The sequence below is a fragment of the Vombatus ursinus genome, unplaced genomic scaffold, assembly GCF_900497805.2.
Source record: "Vombatus ursinus unplaced genomic scaffold, bare-nosed wombat genome assembly UNPS02014786.1, whole genome shotgun sequence".
Taxonomy (NCBI): domain Eukaryota; kingdom Metazoa; phylum Chordata; class Mammalia; order Diprotodontia; family Vombatidae; genus Vombatus; species Vombatus ursinus.
In genome coordinates this window covers 19766048-19788497 of record NW_020954564.1, presented here as the reverse complement: position 1 = coordinate 19788497, position 22450 = coordinate 19766048, and the positions used below count along the sequence as shown (strand labels likewise).

The 22450-nt window shown below is 36.8% G+C and overlaps 1 protein-coding gene across 2 annotated transcripts in view; it reads left to right on the top strand.

Annotated features, from left to right (window-relative positions):
• LOC114046962 (uncharacterized protein KIAA0355-like) overlaps nt 1-22450 on the top strand; it is a 110313-nt gene that overhangs the window by 37308 nt on the left and 50555 nt on the right. For both annotated transcript variants that reach the window (XM_027867617.1, XM_027867618.1), the window contains one exon: nt 917-2224. In XM_027867617.1, coding sequence (XP_027723418.1) covers nt 1730-2224 — 495 coding nt within the window. In that variant the 5' untranslated portion in view covers nt 917-1729. The remainder of the gene's footprint in view (nt 1-916; nt 2225-22450) is intronic.

Genomic DNA, 22450 nt, shown 5'->3' with positions numbered 1-22450 from the left:
TCCTCAGAAAAATAAAATTCAGTCCTTTTCAAACTTAGTACGGTTTCAAATCATGTGGGTAAATGTAGTTATTCATTAAGGATGGGTTTTAACCATATTTTGACTAAATCAGCCAAGTGGTATTAAGGCGATATCTGAATGAAAGCATTAAATTGATAAGCTCTATTTTCTGTATTCTGTATTATCTTATTCCCATTATTCATTGTGTCAAATATGAAACAGATATTACAGTGTTGCTTGAGTTTAACTTAAAGAATTTTTCTCACGTATCTGTGTGGTGTTCCTAAGTCAATTCTTTTTTTGAGGGGGAAAGGGTGGGAGGCAAGGGGAGAGACTTTCGCAGAGTCACATAGCTACTAAGTGCCAGATTTGAACTCAGGCCCTCCTGACCCCAGGGCTGGTGCCAAGTCAGTTCTTTGGAGGGAAAATAAGTTTAACTTGTTATTTGCTTCTTGAAGGAAATAAAAATGTAGTTACTGAATTTTTTTATTCTTAAACCAATGCTATTTAACATGTAGTTACAGTAAGAGTAAGCTGGAAGACAGATCTGCAGCATCTTTCTGGTACGTAGAACTTAATATAGTTTGTGTATATTTTTCAAGTAATCACACTAGCATTCTTTGGAATGCTTCTTTCAAATGGTTCTTGTTAATTTCAGTTTTGGATTTAGTGGTATAAACTGCTATCATGTTAACGTCCTGGTTTTGGACTGGAACTTGGAAAACTTCAATATTTGCAAATTTGTAGATTCAGCTTTGCCAAAATTATTACTTCTATGAAACTTGTAAGACTATTTTTGTATCTCATTTTTGTTGACAGAGTGACTCTAAATAGAAAAACAGCACAGCAGGAGTTAAAATCTGAACAGAAACTACTCATTGTTCTATAACCTTCTTAACTTTTTTTCCCCTTGCAGGAAATGACCTAAAGGCCTTACAAATACATTTGTGCATTCTTGCCTCAGACTTTACAATTAAGCATAAACTGAATCTGGAAGCAACACTTATTAGTGTTACAAAGGAAACAACTACCTCAGAAAACAGAAGGAAAGGAAGAGGCAGCTTGGCGACTTGAAATAACAAATACTCCAATTTTTAATAACATGACTTAAAAAAGAAGACATTTTATTTTTTTTTTCCTGCAGCATTAAGAAGAAACACTCCAGGTAAATGGATTTGGCAGACAGGCTCTGTCAATATAATGCAGAGATTTGATCTGTCAAAAGGACCTAGTTGAAAATAAAGATTCTCTGCACTGCTTTTATAGTTGCTGTTGATCAGTGTATGGGGTTTTTTTTTTTGTTTTTGTTTTCGTTTTACTTTTCTGGTATATTAATGGCAAATATTAAGATACTACATTTTAAAAATCAAGGTAATTTTCTGCCAGTATAAAAAGTATCAGGTGTCAAAATATTCTGGCAAAATAATTATAAGTAAAAGATTTTGACAATTGCATCTTCTCATGGAGAGAATAGAATATTAAACAGGAAAGACTTTTAGTTTTCATTTTTGTGAATTGTACCCGCAGCAGGGCTGCATTGGAAACATTGACACCGCAAACCTGCCACTCTCCTTGTTGCTGAGACACACTGTGGTTGTGCCTGTCTATTGGAAATGCCTTTTATGGAACTTTTGTTTGCAGTCCTATACTATTATTATACATAACCACAATTCTCAAGGAAGAGAATTGGAAAACTGAAATTCAAGGACTTTTGGACAATTTCTTACTTATGTATTGTTGTAGTGCCCAGGAAAGTAAAATGGACTACAAGCGGCGCTTTTTGCTTGGCGGGTCCAAGCAGAAAGTGCAGCAACACCAGCAGTATCCAATGCCTGAGCTAGGCAGAACCCTGAGTGCCCCCCTGGCATCAGCTGCCTCAGCATCTCCTTTGGTCTCTGCAGCTGCTGCCAATAGCTGCAACCATGCTGTAGCCCACACTACTCCAATTGCAGACATCCAGCAGGGAATCTCCAAATATCTGGATGCACTCAATGTGTTTTGCCGTGCAAGTACTTTTCTTACAGACCTTTTCAGCAGTGTATTTAGGAACTCTCCCTATTCAAAGGCAGCTATGCAACTGAAGGATGTGCAGGAACATGTCATGGAAGCCGCCAGTAGATTGACAGCAGCAATAAAACCAGAAATAGCAAAAATGCTGATGGAATTGAGCTCTGGAGCTGCTAACTTTAAAGATCAAAAAGAATTCAGTCTCCAGGATATTGAGGTAAAGTACCCTTTTATGTGCTAAATTAATAGTTAAATTTATTTGGTGAAATTAATTATAAAGAAAAGTAAATGAATGCTTTTGTTTTGCTAAATAAACATCCCTGCTTTGCTAAATCAATGTAATGGTTTTTATAATTTTTTTTAAATAATATGAAGTGCTGGCTTAGTATGTTGATTCTTACTTAATCTTTCATTAAGTTTCACGTTAAGTACAAGATTTATGTGTACTAGGTGAATGTTTTTATTTTGAATTGAGTATGTTGGTAAAGGTTTAAAAAAGTTACAACTGTTCTACAATGTTACCCTATCAAATTCTAAATCAGTTTCTAAAAGAAAACTTACCCAGTTTTTGTATTCTGAGAGGTATCCTGGAATAATAGATACAGAATTGGTCATGGAAGCAGAAAAGAACTGAATTCAGATCCTACCTCAGATATATGTTAGCTGTGTGACCATAGGCAAGTTACCTAATTTCTCATTGCCTGAAGCAGCTCTATAAGACTGTAAGAGTTGCTACAAAGGAGTTGTCTGTGATCAGTGAAGGGAGTTTTTCCTGAAATCACTGTCTGAAAGCAGAAAAAATTTTGCATTGTATTATGTAGCTAGAGCAGTAACTGTTATATTGTAGGTACTTAATAGATATTTTTTGCTTATGTGTCTCACTTGTGAATTATGAGGATGTTTTGAATGAATAATACTAATAATTAACAGTAGACACCTAAGTAACAGCTTGAAGAGCTTTTTGTAAGTTTTCATTTGATCTTCAGAAAAATAATGTAACATAAGTATGTAGCTATTATTTTATGTCTTCATTTTACTTTCCCACCCAAATGTGTAGAAAAATCATCAGACAACCAACAAAGCTCAGTCAAGAATAGCTAGAAAGAGAAATTTCATTCAAAATAGTCATAGAAGCTATAAAATATTAACAGAATTCATATGGAGTTACAGAAGGTCAAGAATCTAAAGGGTAATAATGAAAAAAATCTGGGAAGGGGGTTTATCAGTACCAGATTTTATATTGTACAATGAAGCAATAATCATAAGAACAGTTTGATACTGTTTGATCAGTGAAAGAGGTCGATCAGTGAAGCAGATAAGTCACAATATATAGAAGCAAATAAATATAGTAGCATAGTGTTTGATAAACTCAGGGACCCTACTTACTGAGGGAAAGACTAACTATTTGACAAAATTCCTTAGAAAACTGGACAGTAATCTAATAGAAATTAGATTTCGATGAACATCTCACACCATATACCAAGATAAATTCTGAAAGAATATATAACAAGTATAAGACATCATACCATAGACAAATTAGACGAGTAAGGAAGAAATTACCTTTTGGATTTATGAGTAGAGAAAGAGTTTATAACTAAAAAAATGATAGGATCACAAAAGATAAGGACAGTTTTGATTATATAAAATTAAAAATTTTCACTGGCCCTGAAGTCAGGAAGACCTGAGTTCAAATCCGGCCTCAGACCACACGTACTAGCTGTGTGACCTTGGGCAAGTCACTTAACCCTGATTGCCTCACCAAAAAAAAAAAAATTTTTTTGCACAAACAATTCTAATGTAAAAATAGGAGGGAAAATGATAGGATCACAAAAGATGAAAAGGACAATTTAAATCATATAAAATTAAAAAATTTTTGCACAAATAATTCTAATGTAAAAATAGAAGGGAAACAGGTAACTGGGAAAAATCAATTTCAGAGAAAACTAGGTAGATCTTTATGAACTGACACAGGGCAAAGTGGCAGAACTCAAAGAACAATTTATATAGTGATATAGAAAAAAGCAACTTTGAAAGACTTTAGAACTCTGATCAATGTAGTGATGAACCATGAGTCCACAAGAATGAAGATGAAACATACCAGTTAACCTGAGTAATTCTTAACAAGCTTTCATGAATGCAGGTGGATAAAGTGCTGGGCTTTGGAATTAGGAAGACCTCTGACACTTAGTAACTATTGCCATAGACAGGTAACTTAACCTCTTTCTGCTTCAAGCAACTCAGGTTTATAAACTATTGGTGGAAGGATTTCTTACACCTGGAGTTACCCACCAAGGCAATCACAGATCCTTTCTCTATTTAGTAGTTTGCCTGAGGGCTAAAAAGATTTTGAGCTCGGAGGGCCCAGGATAGGCTTTGTACCTGTAATCCAAATTCTAGGAGTAACTAACTTAAGTGGTTTATCACTAGAAGGTTGATTACTAGGTGTTTTGTTTTTTGGCCATAACAACTCTGTGAAGTAGGCTGGTATGGTAGCTAACTGGCTTCGATGAGTCAGGTGATCTGGACGGATTTAAGAGCCACTACTGAAACATCCTGGCTGTGTGTCCTTGGGCAAATCTGTTTAACCTCTTAAATTTCCTGGTTACTCTGTATGACTGTAAGTGGAAAAACAGTTACTAATCTTCACTGATAAAGGGAGTTTTCCTCACTGGGACTTGCACGTACTCATGAAATCACAGATATGGTAAAAAAACAACTTATTAAGACTATTTGGCAAGACATTGGAGCTGCATTATAGAAATTATAAAGCTGTCAGTAAAGGAAATGGGGTACCTAGGTTGCTCTGTGTAGAGGGCTGGCCTGGAGTAAGGAAGACTCCTCTTTCTGAGCAAATCTGCCCTCATACACTCATTAGCTTTGTGTTTTTGGGCAGGTCACTTAACTCTATTTTACCTCAGTTCCTCATCTGTAAAATAAACTGGAGAAGGAAATGGCAAACTACTCTAGTATCTTTGCCAGGAGAACCCCAAATGGGGTCATTAAGAGTCAGACACAACTGAAAAATGACCAAACAACAACAAAAGGGAGTACCCATGTTGCTGAAATCATAAGATTTTATTATGTCTTAATTTTTTGAAAAGCTATAAAAATCAAATGTAAAACAAAAGGTTTCAAAGGGAAGACCCTTATAAGGGTGGAAGAAGATATTTTTATGTAAACTATACCATTGTATTTTCTAATAAAAACCTTGAATTTTAGAAATATTAGTGATCCTTAACCATTGCTAGAATAATTCTTAAATGAATTGAGTATTAATTTCTAAGGAGACGATATTTATTTGAATAGGGTATGTTTCTGAAATATATGAATTCTCAGGGGTAGCTTGGTGGTGAAGTGGATAGAGCACCGGCCCTGAAGTTAGGAGGACCTGAGTTCAAATCCGGCCTCAGACCAAACACTTAGTACTAGCTGTATGACCCCTTGGCAAGTCACTTAACCCCAATTGCCTAAAATATTATATATATATAAATTTTCTCTTACCTTGTATCTCGCTTAGTTTCCTGTTAAATTAATTTTTTAAAACTGTGAGCCCAGATTATAGAAATTGATATAGTTTCTGCCTGCATGACATCATTTGAAAGAATGTTTTTGGTTCAGTACACATGTGACAGGTAGTATGACATAATAGGAGTGCCAACCTTGAAGTCAGAAAGACCTGGGTTCAAGTCCTGCCTATGATACATAGTGGTTGTGTGATCGTGGGCAGGCCTCAGCAGCCTAAGTAACTAACTGCAAGACTCTGAAGTGTCAGAGCAATCATAGATGTGCATTGGTAGACAGAACTTTCCCACTGGAAGTTGTCTGTCTCAATGAAATCACTGAGACAGGCCAAAAAAACCGAAGCAAAACATTCATACAGTGCTATTATTCTTAGATGCAATTGGATATAAAAATGTAGTGAAGAAAAGGGAATATACAATTTTTGTAGGAAGTATTATTACAGATTTTTGAAACTTTTCTAAAAATTGATTTTTAAAAATGAATCAGTGAAAACTCGAACGTTGTCACTCAGCCAGTGAACATTTATTAAGTACCTACTATGTGCTAGGCACTGTGCTAAGTTCCAGAGATACAAAGAAAAGCAGAAGACAATCCCTGCTCTCAAAGAGCTCACAGCCTAATTGGGGAGAAAACATGTAAACGACTATGGACAAGCAAGCTTTATAAAGAATAACTTGGACATAATCAACAGAAGGAAGGCATCAGAATTAAAAGGGATCAGGAAAAGCTTCCTGTAGAAGGTGGAATTTTAGTCAGAACTTGAAAAGAGCTATGATGCAGAGATGAGGAAGGAGCTCATTACAGGTATTGGTGATAGCTAGGGAAAATGCCCAAAGTCAGGAGGTGGAGTGTCTTGTATGAGTAACATCAAGGAGGCCAGTATCACTGAATGGCAGAGTATGTGATGGGTTGTAAAGTATAAGATTATTGGAAGGGGGGCTGGGGGTGGGGGTGGGTAGGAGGAGATTTTTTATGTTTTTATGTTACTGAGTACATAGTACTTTCTAGCTTGGTAGAACCTGCCAGAATTTGTATTCTCTCACCTAGTCTTCAAGGCATTAAGATCACCTCCCTCTCTTGGAGAAGTGTCAGAGAAGAATTTGGTACTAAATAAAAATAGCATCTGTAGCACTTTACAAAATGTTTTACATATTTTCTCAGTTGTTCATCATTAACAACCCTGTGAAGAAAGTGCTGTTATTATCCTCATTTTATATATGGATGATGAAACTGAGGATGAGACTTTCCTAGGGTTACAGAGGTACTAAATATCTGAGGCAAGATTTGAACGCAAGCTTCTGTATTAAAGGACTGAAGAGCTTGGAATATAATATTCTGGAGGTCAAAGGAAATAGGATTAGAGCCAAGAATCACCTACCCAGCAAAACTGAGTATAATCCTTCAGGGGAAAAAATGGATATTCAGTAAAATAGAGGACTTTCAAGCATTCTTGATGAAAAGACCAGAGCTGAATACAAAATTTGACTTTCAAATACAAGACTCAAGAGAAGCATGAAGAGGTAAACAGGAAAGAGAAATCATAAGGTATTTATTAAGGTTGAACTGTTTACGTTCCTACATGGAAAGATATTTGTAACTCTGACCTTTGTCAGTATTAGGGTACTTGAAGGGAAAAAAATTATATGTATAGATAGATAGATAGATAGATAGAGGGCACAGGATGAGTTGAGATGAAGGGGTGATATCTGGAGAATAAAATTAAGGGATGAAAGAGGATTATACTAGGAGAAGGAGAGAAGGAGAGGTAGAATAGGGTAAATTATCTCACATGAAACAGACAAGAAAAAACTTTTACAGTGGAGGGGAAGTGAAGGAAGGTGAGAGGGAATGAGTGAATCTTAATCTCATTGGATTTGACTTAAGGAGGGAATACCATACACACTCAATTGGGTATGGAAATCTATTTACCCTACAGGAAAATAGCAGGGAAAGGGATAAGAGAGTGGAAGGGATGATAAAGGGGAGGGCAAATTGGGGGAGGGGGTAATCAGAAGCAAATACTTCTGAGGAGGGACAGGGTTAAGAGAGAGAATAGAATAAGTGGGGGAGGAGTGGGATAGGCTGAAGGAAAATATAGTTAGTTTTCCATAACATGACTACTCTGGAAGTGTTTTGCATTACTACACATATATAACCTGTATTGAACTACTTTGTCTTCTCAGTGAGGGTGGGTGGGGAGGGAAGAAGGGAGAAAATTTGGAACCCAAAGTTTTAAAAACAAATGTTAAAAATTGTTTTCACATGCAACTGGGAAATAAGATATACAGGCAATGGGGTATAGAAATCTATCCTCCCTTACAGGAAAATAGAAAGGAAAGGGAATGAGAGAAGGGGGAGGGGGGAGATTGAAGGGAGGGCAGATTAGGGGAAGGGGTATTCAGAATTCACTCCTTCTTGGGTTGGGGAGAGGGATGAGATGGGGAGAAAATTTGGAACTCAAAATCTTACGGAAAAAGTGAATGTTAAAAACTAAAAATAATAGAATAAAAAATTAAAAAAAATTAAATTAAAAAAAAAAGATTTGAATGCAGGTCTTTCTAACACAAAGTCCGGCACTGTGCATTCTTCCACCCAGCTGTGTGCATAATGATCCAATTACTTAGAGCCATGGTAGAGGGAAAAGAATGCTTGATGTGGAGTAATATGAGTTCTGGATTTGAATCCAGAATCCAATATTTGTTGGCTATGTGGTCATGGACAGGTCCTACAATAGTAGTCAGTCACCAAGCATTTTTAAGCACTTAGTATGTGCCAGGCACGGTGCTAAGCACTAGGGATAAAGAAAGGCAAAGACATAGTCCTCTGCCCTCAAGGAGCTCACATTTACATAAGGAAGACAACACTGAAATACCAGCCTCATAAAGTTACTGTAAATAAAGTACTTTATAAACTTTATTTCTTATTTTTTCCTGGTTTTACCTTTCTACCTTTCATTGTTTCCTTTCACCTACTTAATGATGTAGCCAAAAGGAGCTGCCAGTGTTTTTTCAGCTCGTATTATCCTTCTCTGCCTCTTTCCCCTTATACTTCCTCCAGTCAGAAGTATCTTTTGGTAGAACTGTCACAACACTTTTCTTTATATCTCTCTTATATGTTTATAATGTTCTACCTTGTATTAGAGCTCTTTGTCTACATGGTTTATCTTCTCTACTACATTATAAATTCTCCAAGAACAAGAACTCTGTCTTATTTATCTTCATATCCCGCAACAGGGGATACGCTTGAACATAGCAGGTACTTTCTTAATGTCTGTTGCATTGAATTTATCAAATGACTGAAAATGCCAGACTGACTCATTGGATTTTGTCTCATAAATCCTCAAGTTAAGTTTCTTTATTGTCAATGAGTATCATCCTGAATGAACTTGAAATATTGGATCACTTCAGCCACTGTGGAGAGGAGCTTTGCAGATAGTGACTCATGGCAGCAGTGGCAGCAGCAACCCAGCTCAGGTTTTCTCTCGAAGATTTATGTGGACCACATTTCTCACATGCAATCCTAAACTATAATCAACTGTAATTAAAACAGCTACTGTATATTTAAGGTTATAGCATGAAATGACCTTCTAGAACTCACTAATCTCTTTTAGTTTATAAAGCTTGGCATGACTAGTAACCTCCTCTTCTCAACAATCTGTTTAACTGTCTTAAAGAAGATAACTCTTTAAGTACAAACTTATATGGTTTGATCAAGAGTTAGCTAATGCTCTTGATCTAGTGTGTTATACTTGGAGTTTAGAAAAACCTGAATGTGAATCCTGCCCCTGACATTTACTGGCTTTGTGACCCTGGCTGGGCAAGTTACTTTGCCTCTTTTAGTCTCAGTTTCCTCATCTGTAAAATGAGGATAATACCTGTAGTATTTTGCTCACACAGTTGTTTTGAGACTCGATTTGAGCTAATACAGAGTGTATGAAAATTCTTAGGGCAGCTTTAAGCTATTAAAACTTAAAACTGTGCTAAGACTTTTGGGACAGTGTAGATATAAATATCAGGTTAAGCTAGACCTGTGGCAAAGACAAATATCTTTCTGCAGATGCATAGAGAAACATCTCAAACCCACCCACCCCCCCTTTGCTCAGTGGTGCCATATCCTTCTAACACTGCAGTTTAAAAAAATGAAGAAGTAATTTGGATCCCAAAGCTGAAGGTAAACTTTGGACTGCATGCCATTTTGGTCTTTCCCTGCTCCCAAGCCTCCTAGGACTTAGGAAAACAAACAAAAAATCCTGGCCACCTGCCTGCTCCTAAACTTCTGTTCAGATTATTTTTATCCTTGAGAGATGGGAGCAGAGTTAGTCAGGCCTCTTGGGTAGGATTCACCTTTGCCAGACCTCCAACTCCTTCCAATCTATAAATAACTCCCTTACTGCCTCAGAACTGGCCTCCTGCCAAGGGAAAGGCAACTAGATGGATTTTTAGTCCTGGAAAAGAGGTAATAAGAGAGAAGAGGGGAAGAGTAAGGGTATTCACTAGTACCCTTTTCTGTTCTCTTTTACTATGCTCATCATAAATGCTTACTCTTTTTTCACATGTGATATGTTAATCTTTGGAGTGTACTTGTGAATAGTTTATGGGGATCCTTGCAATGAGAATAGTTGGCCTTTGGCCTTGCTCTATTTTTCTAGGTCTAGGTAGTCTAGGTAGGCTGCCAAGGGGATCAGTGCTAGTAAATTTATGTTTTCTCCTTCTTAAACAGAGGAATTTTATGTTACTGTGTTACTATGGTAATACATTTGCTGTCTTCCAGTGATTTTAGTAACTCACTCTCTACTATGTATCTGCTATCATCTCTACTGGTGAACAAACTGACAGACATTTTTTAAAGTCTTATTAATTTAATTTTGATCTTCATTTGGTGGTAATTAATATTTTTCTTTTTAATATAGTGAATGTTTTATTTTTATTCCAATAACATGTGAAAAATCTTTAATATTAATTATTTAAAATTTTTAATTCAAAATTCTCTCCTTCTCCATCCCCCTCATTGGAAAGACAAACAGTTTGACATAAGTTATCCATGTGCAGTCATGCAAAATGTTTTTACATATTAGTCATGTTGTAAAAGAAAACACAGACCAAAAAACCCAAGAAATATAAAAGAAGTTTTTAAAAAATGTTTTGATCTGCACTTAGGCTCTGTTAGTGATTTTCCTGGAAATGGAAAGCATTTTTCATCCTAAGTCCTTCAAAATTGTCTTGAATCATTGTATTGCTTAGAATAGCCAAGTCATTCATAGTTGATCATTGTACAATATTGCTGTTACTGTGTATAATATTCTCTTGGTTTTGCTCATTTCACTTTGCATCAGTTCATGTAACTCTTTACAGGTTTTTCTCAGAGCATATTGCTCATCATTTCTTATAGCACAGTAGTATTCTGTCACAATGGTACACCATACTTTTTTTGTCTAGTCCATAGTTGATGGGCATCCCCTCAGTTTCCAATTCTTTGCCACCATAAAAAGAACTGCTATAAATATTTTTGTACATATAAGTCCTTTTCCTTTTCCTTTTTTTTTTTTTAATCTCTTTGTAATACAGACCCAGCAATGGTGTTCCTGGGTCAAAGGATATGTATCATTTTATAACCCTTCCAAATTGCTCTCCAGAATGGTTGAATCGATTCACAACTCCACCAACAGTGCATTAGTGTCTCAATTTTCCAACATCCCCTCCAACGTTTGTTATTTTCCTTTTCTGTCATATTAGCTGATCTGATAGGTATGAGGTGGTACCCCAGATTTATTTTAATTTTCATTTCTCTAATCAATAGTGATTTAGAGCATTTTTTCATATGACTACAGATCGCTTTAATTACTTTGTCTGAAAACTGCTTGTTCATATCCTTTGACCATTTATCAATTGGGTAATGGCTCTTATTTTTATAAATTTAACCCGATTCTCTGTATATTTGATTGCTCTTATTTTTTTCCTAATTTTTCCTCAGTCTCTTATTTGATTTTTAAAGTCCTTTTTAAGTTCTTCCAAGAACTCTTTTTGTGCTTGGGACTATTTGATGTTTCTCATTGAAAAAGGAGTGGCTTTTTTTTTAGCTCTATTATCTTCGTTTGAACATGAACCCAGATTTTCTCTATCCCCATAGTAGCTGTCTGTGGTTGGGTTCCTTCTCCTTGCTTACTCATTTTTATTTATTTTTTGTTTTATTTTGTTTTTAGCGGCGTTTAGTGTAATAAAGTTCTAGTCTCCAGGTATAGGGAATAATGCCCCAAGCCTCAGGTCCTTCTTACTTTATTTTCTGAGGTCTTTCCCAGGGCTCAACCTTGAACTCTCCTCTTCACTCCTAAGCCAGCTGTGCGTCCAGTGGCTACAGTACAGCTGTCCTCTCTGTCCTGGAAATGAAACCAGGGATTCTGCTCTCCTGCAAGTGCCCACAGCCAGGAGGGTCCCTGCCCACCTGCTACTGCACTCACCAGGTGTGTGCTAGCCTCTCCTCTGCAGCAGCAGCCTACCCAGAACGTGTCTGGGAAGCAGAGCTATGCTTGGCATCCCTCAATAGTGGAAGGTCCTTCAATCTTCTCCTCCTCAGCAGTCAGACCCTAACAATGTCCATGAGATGACAGTTTCTAAGTCTGAGGTAGTCTCCCAACCCAGCTGCCCCCAGGGCTTGTTGTTGGTTGATTCCACAGAGTTGGCCTAAAGGTGTTTGGGCTTCATGCAGGCCGAACCTCTGCCCCTAGAGGTTAGATCTTTCCTGGGGGTCTTCTTAAGTTGTCTTAGAAGAACATCTGCTTTACCCTGAATTTTGTTTATTGCTGCTGTTCTACGTTCCCTCTGAGGAGGAAGCATGGAGAGCTGAAAGTTTTCTGACCTACTCTACCATCTTTCTAGAATCCCCCCCTATATATTTAAGAAATGAGAGAAACTTCTTGTAAATTTTTTTCACAGTTATGATTATTGTGTATTTCCCTTCATCCTACTTTCCTCCCTATGTATCCTACTCTTTCACTCTTCTTCACCCTATCTGTCCTCAGAAGTGTTTTGCTTCTGAATGCCACCTCTCCCAATTTGCCCTCCCTTCTGTCAGCTCCGTTCTTCTCTTATACCCTCCTCCTCCTACCTTCCTGTAGAGTAAGATAGATTTCATGCCAGACTGAGTGTGTATGTTAATTCCTCTTTGAGTCAGTTCCAATGAGAGTAAGTGTCAACTGCATCCCCTCCTCTTCCATCTTCCTCTCCACCATAAAAGTTTTTTTGCACCTCTTTTACATGAGATAATTTACCACATTCTACCTATCCCTTTCTTCTTCTCCCAGTGCACTCCTCTTTCTCACCCCTTAATTTTGTTTTTTTAGATATCATCCCATCAGTATTCAACTTCACAGCTGTGCCTCTCTCTACTTATATTTCTTCTAACTGCCCTAATAAGAAAGTTTTTAAGACTTACAAGTATCATTTTCCCATGTAGGAGTGTAAACAGTTTAATCTTAATTGAATCCCTTATGATTTCTCTTTCCCTTTTATCTTTTTATGCTTCTTTTGAGTCTTGTATTTGAAAGTCACATTTTCTATTCAGCTCTGATCTTTTCATCAGAAATGTTTGAAAGTCCTCTATTTCATTGAATGTCCATTTTTCTTCTGAAGGATTATACTCAGTTTTGCTGTGTAGGTGATTCTCAGTTGTAATCCTAGCTCTTTTGCCCTCTGGAATGTCATATTCCAAGCCCTCTGATCCTTTGATGTAGAAGCTTCTAAATCTTGTGTTATTCCCACTATGGCTCCATGATATTTGAATTGTTTCTTTCTGGCTGCCTATAATATTTTCTTTTTGTCCTGGGAGCTCTGGAATTTGGCTATAATATTCCTGGGAGTTTTCATGGGGGGATTTCTTTCAGGAGGTGATCAGTAGATTCTTTTAATTTCCATTTTACCCTCTGATTCTAGGATATTAGGGCAGTTTTCCTTGATAATTTCTTGAAAAATGATATCTAGGCTCTTTTTTTGATCATGACTTTCAGGTAATCCAAAAATTCTTAAATTATCTCTACTTGATCTGTTTTCTAGGTCTGTCCTAGGTTTTTGTATTAAGATATTTCAGATTTTCTTACATTTTTTCATTCTTTTGATTCTGTTTTATTGTTTGTTGATGTCTCAAGCTTCCACTTGCCCGATTCTAATTTTTAAGGGATTTTTTTCTTCAGTAAGGTTTTGTACCTCTTTTTCCACTTGGCCAATTCTACTTTAAGGAGTTCTTTTCTTTAGTGAATTTTTGTACATCTTTTTCCACATGGCTCATTCTGATTTTAACAAGTTCTTTTCTGCAATAAATTTTTGTGCCTCCTTTACCATTTGACCTGTTTTGTTTTATAAAGTGTTATTCTCTTCAGTATTTTTTGCTCCTCTTTTACCAAGCTGTTGACTTTTCTTTCATGATTTTATTGCATCACTCATTTATTTTCCACATTTTTCTTCTACCACTCTTTGATTTTTTTTTTTTTTTGCTTTTTCGTGAGGCAATCAGGATTAAGTGACTTGCCCAGGGTCATGCAGCTGGTATGTGAAAAGTGTCTGAGGCCAGATTTGAACTCAGGTCCTCCTGACTCCAAGGCCTGAGCTTTGTCCACTGTGCTACCTAGCTGCCCCATTTTTTTCTTTTTTGATTTTTAAAGTCATTTTTGAGTGCTTCCAGAAATTCTTGTTGGGCCTGAGACCAATTCACATTTTTCTTTGAGGCTTTGGATGTAGCCATTTTGACTTTGTTTTCTTCTTCTCAGTTTGTATTTTGATCTTCCCTGTCATTTTAGTAACTTTCTATGGTCAGATTCTTTTTTGGTTGTTTACTCAGTTTTCCAGCCTATTTCTTGACTTTTAACTTTTTTTTTTTTAAAGTTGGGCTCTGCTCCTGGAGTAGTGGAGGCACTGTCTCAAGCTTCAGGTTTTTTGTGCAGCTGTTTTCAGAGGTAGTTCTGGGAGTCTGTAAGCTTTCAGTTCTTCCAAGGTGGTATGATCTAAGGAGAGGTGTGTTTACTACTCTCCTGACCTGTGTTATGGTCTGTGAGAGACCACTAGCACTCTTTTATGCCCTGGGACTGTGACTATGGTCCCTGCTCCCCTGTGGCCACAAGCTCTGGTATGCCACTGCTCTCCTCACCCTGGTATTAATACTCAAATCCTCTTATGGGCAATGCAACAGAGTCCTGCCCCCAGTGCCAACAAAGGGACCCCTGTAGTCTTCTTCTGACCAATTGTCTGATCCCCTTACCATCTGTGGGCTGAGAACTCTGTAAGCTGGAAGCAGTTTCTACTGTCTCTGTTGATTCAGTTACCCCTGACGCTTACTGCTGGTTTGCTGGAGTGCAGCCTCTGCTAGACTGTGCTCCATTCTTACTGCAGTGTAACAGACTTATCCTGCCAACCCTCCGAGTAATCTGAGGCTGGAAAATTGTTTCACCTGTCCTTTTGTGGGTTCTGCACTTTAGAATTCATTTTGAGGCCTTATTTAAAGTTTGGAGGGGAATTGGGAAGAGCTTAGAAGAGTCCCTGCCTTTTCTCCTGTCTTGGCTTCACCCCCTGATAACTAACATTTCTATATCGTACAGTTAATAAGTACCAGAGATTCAGTTGGAACTAAGGTCCCTTGAATTCAGGGCTAGGTTTTTTCCCCTTATTCTTCTGTGTCATGTTTTTTTGGACTTTTGAAATCACTGTGAAGCTTACTTAGAGAGCTTATTTCAGTTTGAATAGCTATTTGTTTTGGATGAGCCTCAAATATTATAGAGTAGTAGTAATGGAAAATAATAGAAACTACTTTCAAAATAAGATTTCGTTACGTACGTGAAGCTATATCAGCAGATTATTATTTAAAATAGTCTTTAACTCTCCAAGAATCTGTGATTTTATTGGTGTGAGTGTCCCCTGGTGATGAGCCTTAACAAACTTATCTAGGCTGATCCTCAGATAACTGATAGAGTGTTCATTGTTGGACTGATGTTAGAAGCCTTCCTAACTTGATGTAGAAATTGCCAGAACTTGTGCTATGCTGGCAAAGCATTTGAGAAACCAGTGTGACATCTCACAGTGTGATGAATGAGGTCTGAACTTGAGTTGGTGTCATTCTTTGAGATGAATGACATTTTTTTTCTGCTAGAGAAAATGGTGTAAATATTCCTAGTCTATATATTACACATAATATTCTGAAACCTCAGAGAGTTCCTTCCCTTTCTCCTTACTAGTTCCCCATCCTATTAATATGTGCTACATACTTGCCTGCCAACACTGGCTTGTTAAGACCTGTTGGCGGACTTGACCACTGATAGGTTATAATTTATGTTTTGTGTGTTTATTTAGAAAATAATGTCATCCCTATGACTTTAACTCTGTTACACAACAGATGAAACATGTACGAATGGTTTTTTAAAAATTTTCTTCTCTTCTTTCCTTATGCTTCTATTGTCTCCTTATTTTTATTCAGTCTCCCTTCCTCCCCAGTTGCAACCAAGGCTGCTACTGCCCCTTGGATAGTTCCATTGCCTCCCAGGGAGAGGTATCACCCATTCTGGGAACCCCTGCAAGTCTATACTGCTAAACTTGGTGATCTCATCTGTTCTCATGGATTTAATTACCACCTCTATCCTGATAATTCTCAGATCTTCCTGTCCTGCCCCATTCTCTCTGCTGACCTCCAGGCTCATGTCTCCACTTGTCTTTCAGACATCTAGAACTGAATACCCAGTAGACATCTTAAAAATTCAACATGTCTAAAGTAGAACTCATTATCTTTACCCCTCAGCCCTCCCCAAGTACTGCCACCCACCTACCCAATTTCTCTGTTACTGTCGAATGCACCACTATCCTTTCAGTCCCTCAAGCTCTCTAGCTGTTACCCTTGATTCCTCACTATCTTTCTCTGTCTCTCTCTCTCTCTTTTTTTTTTTTTTTGGATGAGGCAGTTGGGGTTAAGTGACTTGCCCAGGGTCACACAGCCAATACGTGTCAACTGTCTGAGGCCAGATTTGAACTCAGGTCCTCCTGTCTCCAGGGCTGGTGCTCTATCCACTGCAACACCTAGCTGCCCCTCCTCACTATCTCTTAACATCCCTACCCCAATATCTAGTCTGTTGTAATGTTGTTAAGGTCTGTTGATTTCATCTTTGTGATATCTTCCCTGTATATAACCCGCTGTTCTCTGATATTGCCTCCACCCTGGTGTAAGCCCACATAACCTCACAATTTGACTGTTCCTTAGTGATGAGTCTTGTTCCCTCTACTTTTTCCCCACAACAATATCTCCATTCAGAGACCACAGTGATTTTTCTAAAGCACAAGTCTGACCATATAACTCCACCCCCGACTCATTAAACTCCATTGGTTCCCTCCTGCCCCCAATATCAAATAAAAAATCCTCTGCTTAACATTCAAAGCCCTTCATAACTTCCTTCAACAACATCATTGTTCTAGTCTTCTTATACCTTACTCCCTTATGATAACCCCTTTTTAATGTCTAAGTCATACCTGTTTTGAATTTATCTTTATATTTGGCGTGAGATGTTGGTCTATGCCTAGTTTCTGCCAGACTACTTTTCGGGTTTTTCCAACATTTTTGTCAAACACTGAATTCTTGCCTCAGTTGCTGAGAGCTTCAGATTTTTCAGATTATACTGATTAGCTTCTATATGTACTCTATGTACTTAATCTGTTTTTACTATATGTACTTAATCTGTTTCACTAATCAGTCTCTCTATTTCTTACCTAATACCAAATTGTTTTGGTAAATACAGCTTTGTAGTATAGTTTGAGATCTGATACTGCCAGTTCCCCTTCTCTTTTTTTTTTTCATTGATTCCCTTGATATTCTTGACCTTTTGTTGCTCCAGATGAATTTTATGACTTTTTTCTAGCTCTATAAAGTCATTGTTTGGTAGTTTGGAATGGCATTGAATATATAAATTAATTTAGGTAATATTGTCATTTTTATTATATTCACTCAGTCTACCTATGAGCAATTAATATTTCTGCAGTTATTTAGATCTGACATTATATGTGTAAAAAATGTTTTGTAATTGTGTTCATAGAGTTCCTTTCTATCTCTTACTACTGGGTTTTGTTGGTAATATACAGAAATACTGATGATTTCTATGGGTATATTTTATATCCTACAACTATATTGAAGTTGTTTCAGTTAATTTTTTAATCAGTTCTCTAGGGCTAAGTAAACCATCATATCATCTGCAGAGAGAGATAGTTTTATTTCCTCATTGCCTAAGCTTATTCCTTCATTTTCTGTTTTCTTTTTTTAACTTTATTATTTATTTATTTTAAAAAATAATTTATTTTTAATTTTCAGCAATCACTTCCATAGGCTTTTGAGTTTTAAATTTTCTTCCCCTTCTTCCCCACCTCCCTTCCCAAGACAGCATGCAATCTGATATAGGCCCTACGTATACATTCCTATTAAACATATTTTCACATTAGCCATGTTGTAAAGAATAATTAAAACCAATAGAAGGAACCGCAAGAAAGAGGAAATGAAACAACACAGAGAAAAAAAAGAGCAAATAGTATGTTTTGAACTGCTTTCAAACTCCATAGTTCTTTATCTGGATGTGTATAGCATTTTCCATCATGAGACTTTTGGAGATGTCTTAGATCCTTGCAATGCTGAGAAGAGCTCAGTCTAATAAAGTTAATCATTGCACAATATGGCTGTTACTGTGTACAATGTTCTCCTCGTTCTGCTCACTTCACTCAGCATCAGTCCATACAAATCTTTCCAGGTTTTTCTGAAGTCTGCTTGCTCATCATTTCTCACAGCACAATAGTATTCCATTACATTCATATACCACAACTTGTTCAGCCATTCCCCAATTGATGGGCATCCCTTCAATTTCCAATTCTTTGCCACCACAGAAACAGCTGTAGTAAATATTTTTGTACATGTGGGTCCTTTCATTTTCTTTTTTCTTGTCTTACTTCTATAGCTAGTATTTCTAGCACAGTATTAAATAGTAATGGTAATAATGGACATCCTTGCTTTCTTCCTAATTTTATTGGAAAAGCTTGTAGCTTACTCCTATTATAGACAATGCTTACTGGTGGTTTAGATATATACTACTTATATCATTTTAAGGAAAGCTCTATTTATTCCTGTGCTTTACAGTATTGTTGTTGTTGTTCTAATAGGAATGGGTGTTCTAGTTTGTCAGAAGCTTTGTCTGCGTATAATGAAATAATCATATAATTTTTGTTGGTTTTGTTATTAATATGGCCAGTTATGTTTATAGTTTTCCTAATGTTGAAGCAGTCCTACATTCTAGCTACAAATCTAGCCTGGTCACAATGTGTGGTCTTCACGACATATTGCTATAATCTCTTTGCAAGCATTTTATTTAAAATATTGCTTCAGTATTCATTAGGGAAATTGGCCTGCAGTTTTCTTTTTCTGTTTTGACTTTCCTAGGTTTAAGCATCAAGATTCTATTTGTGTCAGAGGAAATTTGGAAGAATTCTGTCTGTATCATTTTTTTTGGAAGCAGACTATGTAGTATTAGAATTAATTATTCTTTAACTGATTAGTAGAATTCACTTATAAATCCATCTGTTCCTGGTGTTTTTTTTTTCCCTTGGGGAGTTCATTTATGGCTTGTTCAACCTCTTTTTTTAAAAGATAGGATTATTTAAATATTTTATTTCCTTTTTCATTAATTTGGGCAATTTATGTATTTGAAAATATTCATCATTTCATTAAGATTGTCAGTTTTATTGGCATGTAGTTGGGCAAAGTAGATTCTAGTTTGCTTTTATTTCTTCTTCATTGGTTATGAATTTACCTTGTTTATTTTTGACATTAGTAATTTATTTTTCTCTTTCATTCCATCCCAAAAGTTTTCTTTTTTTTTTGCATCAAATTAGTCAATGATTTATCTGTTATTGTTTTTCCCCCCAAAAAACCAGGTCCTAGTTTTATTTATTAATTCCATTTTTTAAAACTTCGAATTTTGTTAATATCTCCTTTGATTTTCAGGATTTCTGTTTTGGTGTTTAATTAAGGGTTTTAAATTTGTTGTTTTTCTGTTTGCCCAATTTTTAAAAACTTTTTTCATTTTTAGTTTTCAGCATTCACTTCCATAAGATTTTGAGTTCCAAGTTTTCTCCTCGTTTCTCCCTTCCTCTCACTCCAAAATAGCGTGCAGTTTAATATAGGCTCTACATATACATTTATATTGAAAAGAAGAATTAGAACCAATGGGAGAAATCACAAGAAAGAAAAAACAAGCAAAAAAAGAGAAAAAAAGAGAGAGAGAGAACAAATAATGTGCTTCAATCTGCATTCAGAGTCCATAGTTCTTTTTCTCGATGTGGATAGCATTTTCCATCATGAGTCTTTTGGAGTTGTCTTGGATCCTTGCATTGCTAAGAAGAAGGAGTTAAGTCTAATAAAGCTAGTCGTCACTCATTGTGGCTGTTACTGTGTACAATGTTCACCTGGTTCTGCTCACTTCACTCAGCATCAGTTCATTCAAGTCTTTGTAGGTTTTTCTGAAATCTGCCTGTTTATCATTTCTTATAGCACAATAGTATTCCATTACATTCATATACCACAACTTGTTCAACCATTTCCCACCTGATGGGCATCCCCTCAATTTCCAATTCTTTGCCACCACAAAAAGAGCTGCTATAAATATTTTTGTATGTAGGGTCCTTTGCCCAATTTTTTGATCTACTCTTTTCTCCTTTTTTTTATTTAAGTGTTTAGAAATATTAACTTTCCCCTAAGTCCTGCTTTAGCTGTATCCCACAAATTTAAGTATGGTGTCGTATTGTTGTCGTTATCTTGCTTGAAATTATTAATTATTTCTTATTTGTTCTTCAACCCACCCATTTAATCTTCAGGATTAAGTTATTTCATTTCCAATTAATTTTTAATCTATCCAGCATTAAGCTTGGTAAACTATGCATTGGGCAGCGAGGTGGCACAGTGAATAGAGTACTGGCCTGAAGTCAGGAAGACTCTTCCTGAGTTCAAATCTGGCTTCAGAAACTAAGTAGCTGTGTGACCCTGGGCAAGTCATTTAACCCTGTTTGCCTTAGTTTCCTCATCTGTAAAATGAGGTGGAGAAGGAAATGGCAAACCACTTAACAGTCTTTGCCAAGAAAATTGCAAATGGAGTCATGAAAGTCAGACGTGACTGAAAAATGACTCTACAGCAACAAAAAAGATGCATATGATAATCTGCTTTTTTTGCATTTGTTTGTGAGATCTATTTTCCTAGTTGTTTTTTATGATATATTTTATATTTTCTAGTATTTTTTCCATCTTTTGATTTTAATTCATTATTTCTTGATGTCTTATGTTGTCATTAACTTCCATTTGGCTGATTCTAATTTTTAAGGCATTATTTTCTTCAGTAAGTTTTTGTACCTTTTTTTACTAAGCTGTTAATTCTGTTTTCATACCTTTCTTGGATAGCTCTCAGTTTTATTTTCCATTTTCTCTTTTACTACTCTTGCTCAGTTTTTGAAATTTGTTTTTTTTTTTTAATCCATTTCTTTAGCCCTTGCTTTAATTCGTATAGCAACTCTTATTGGGCTTGTTCAGTCTGCATTTTTCTTTGAAACTTTCCTTCTAGATCTTTTCAAGTCATTGTCTTTTGTGTTTGTGTCATGAGTTTTCCTGTCACCATAGTAGCTCTTTATTGTTGGATTCTTATTTTGTTTGTTTGTTTGCTAATTCTTCTAGCCTGTGTCTTGACTTTGAACTTTATGTTAGTATTGGGCTCTATTCATTCCTGGGGATTTGTCTAGCTTGAGTTTCTGCTTAATCTGGGGTCCTACAAGTTTTCAGTCCTTCCAGAGTGGTGTGATCTGAAGTGAGATCTGCTTACTGCCCTCCTGATATGAGCTGTGCAAATTTCTGACCCAAATTTGGTTCTTTTGGCTTGTGTGTGATTGAGTTCCAGCAGATTCTGGACGAACTCAGTTACTATTAGCCCACTGGGAAGTTCTGCATATTCAGAGCAACTAAATTGTTGGTTTCCCTTTGGTCATAATCTGATGCCCTGGTTTTTTCACTGCAAGTTTATGGGCTAAAGGTTAGAACTAACTTGCTGCTCAGCATCTGGGCTTAGAGCCACACAGCTAAGTTTCTGGACTTTGTTTTATCTTTAGTACATGGCTGTTGCCTTCTTCTGCCTTAGGTTTACTCCTCTTCATTCTAGATCTATGACCTTAAACTGGGTAATAGGTGACAGAACTACCAGAGGGTACCTGTTTCTTCTCCCAATGCTTGTCCGGGGGTCCCCAGGATCTATTTCTGCACCAGAGCTTCCTGTCCTGGTGCTCTATCTTGCTTCCCTTTCCATTTCTTGGTGCTGGAATGCTTCCAGCTCTGCCACCATCACTGCCAGTGCTGCTATCCTGGAGTGCTTCTGACTAGTCCACACCCCATTGTGTGCAGACTTCTCTCTGCCTTCCCAAGCTGCCCTGGGCTGGAAAAATGACTAACTTTTTCTTGCCTTTCCTAATCAGGGTTTGGTCTGTCATGTTTTGGGGGTTGTGTGGAAGAGATGTGTTAGGAGACCTGGACAAAATCATCTTGACTCCTCCTCTTTATACTTTCCTTCCCATCACATGGGCTTCAGTCCAGAGACACTGGCCTGCTTGTTGCACCTCAAACAAGACACTCCATCTCTCAGGTCCAGGCATTTTCTCTGGCTGTTTCCTATTCCTGGAATGCTTTCCCTCTTCAACTGCCTCCTGGCTTCTTCAGTTTCCTTTAAGTTCAACTAAAATTTCATCTTCCATAAGAAGTCTTTCCCAATCCCTCTTAATTCTGCTACTCCTCATTTAATTATTTTGTATTTTTCCTATATATAGCTTTTTTGTACACATTTATCTCCCCACTAAATTGTAAGTTCCCTGAAAGCAGAAACTATCTTTTGCTT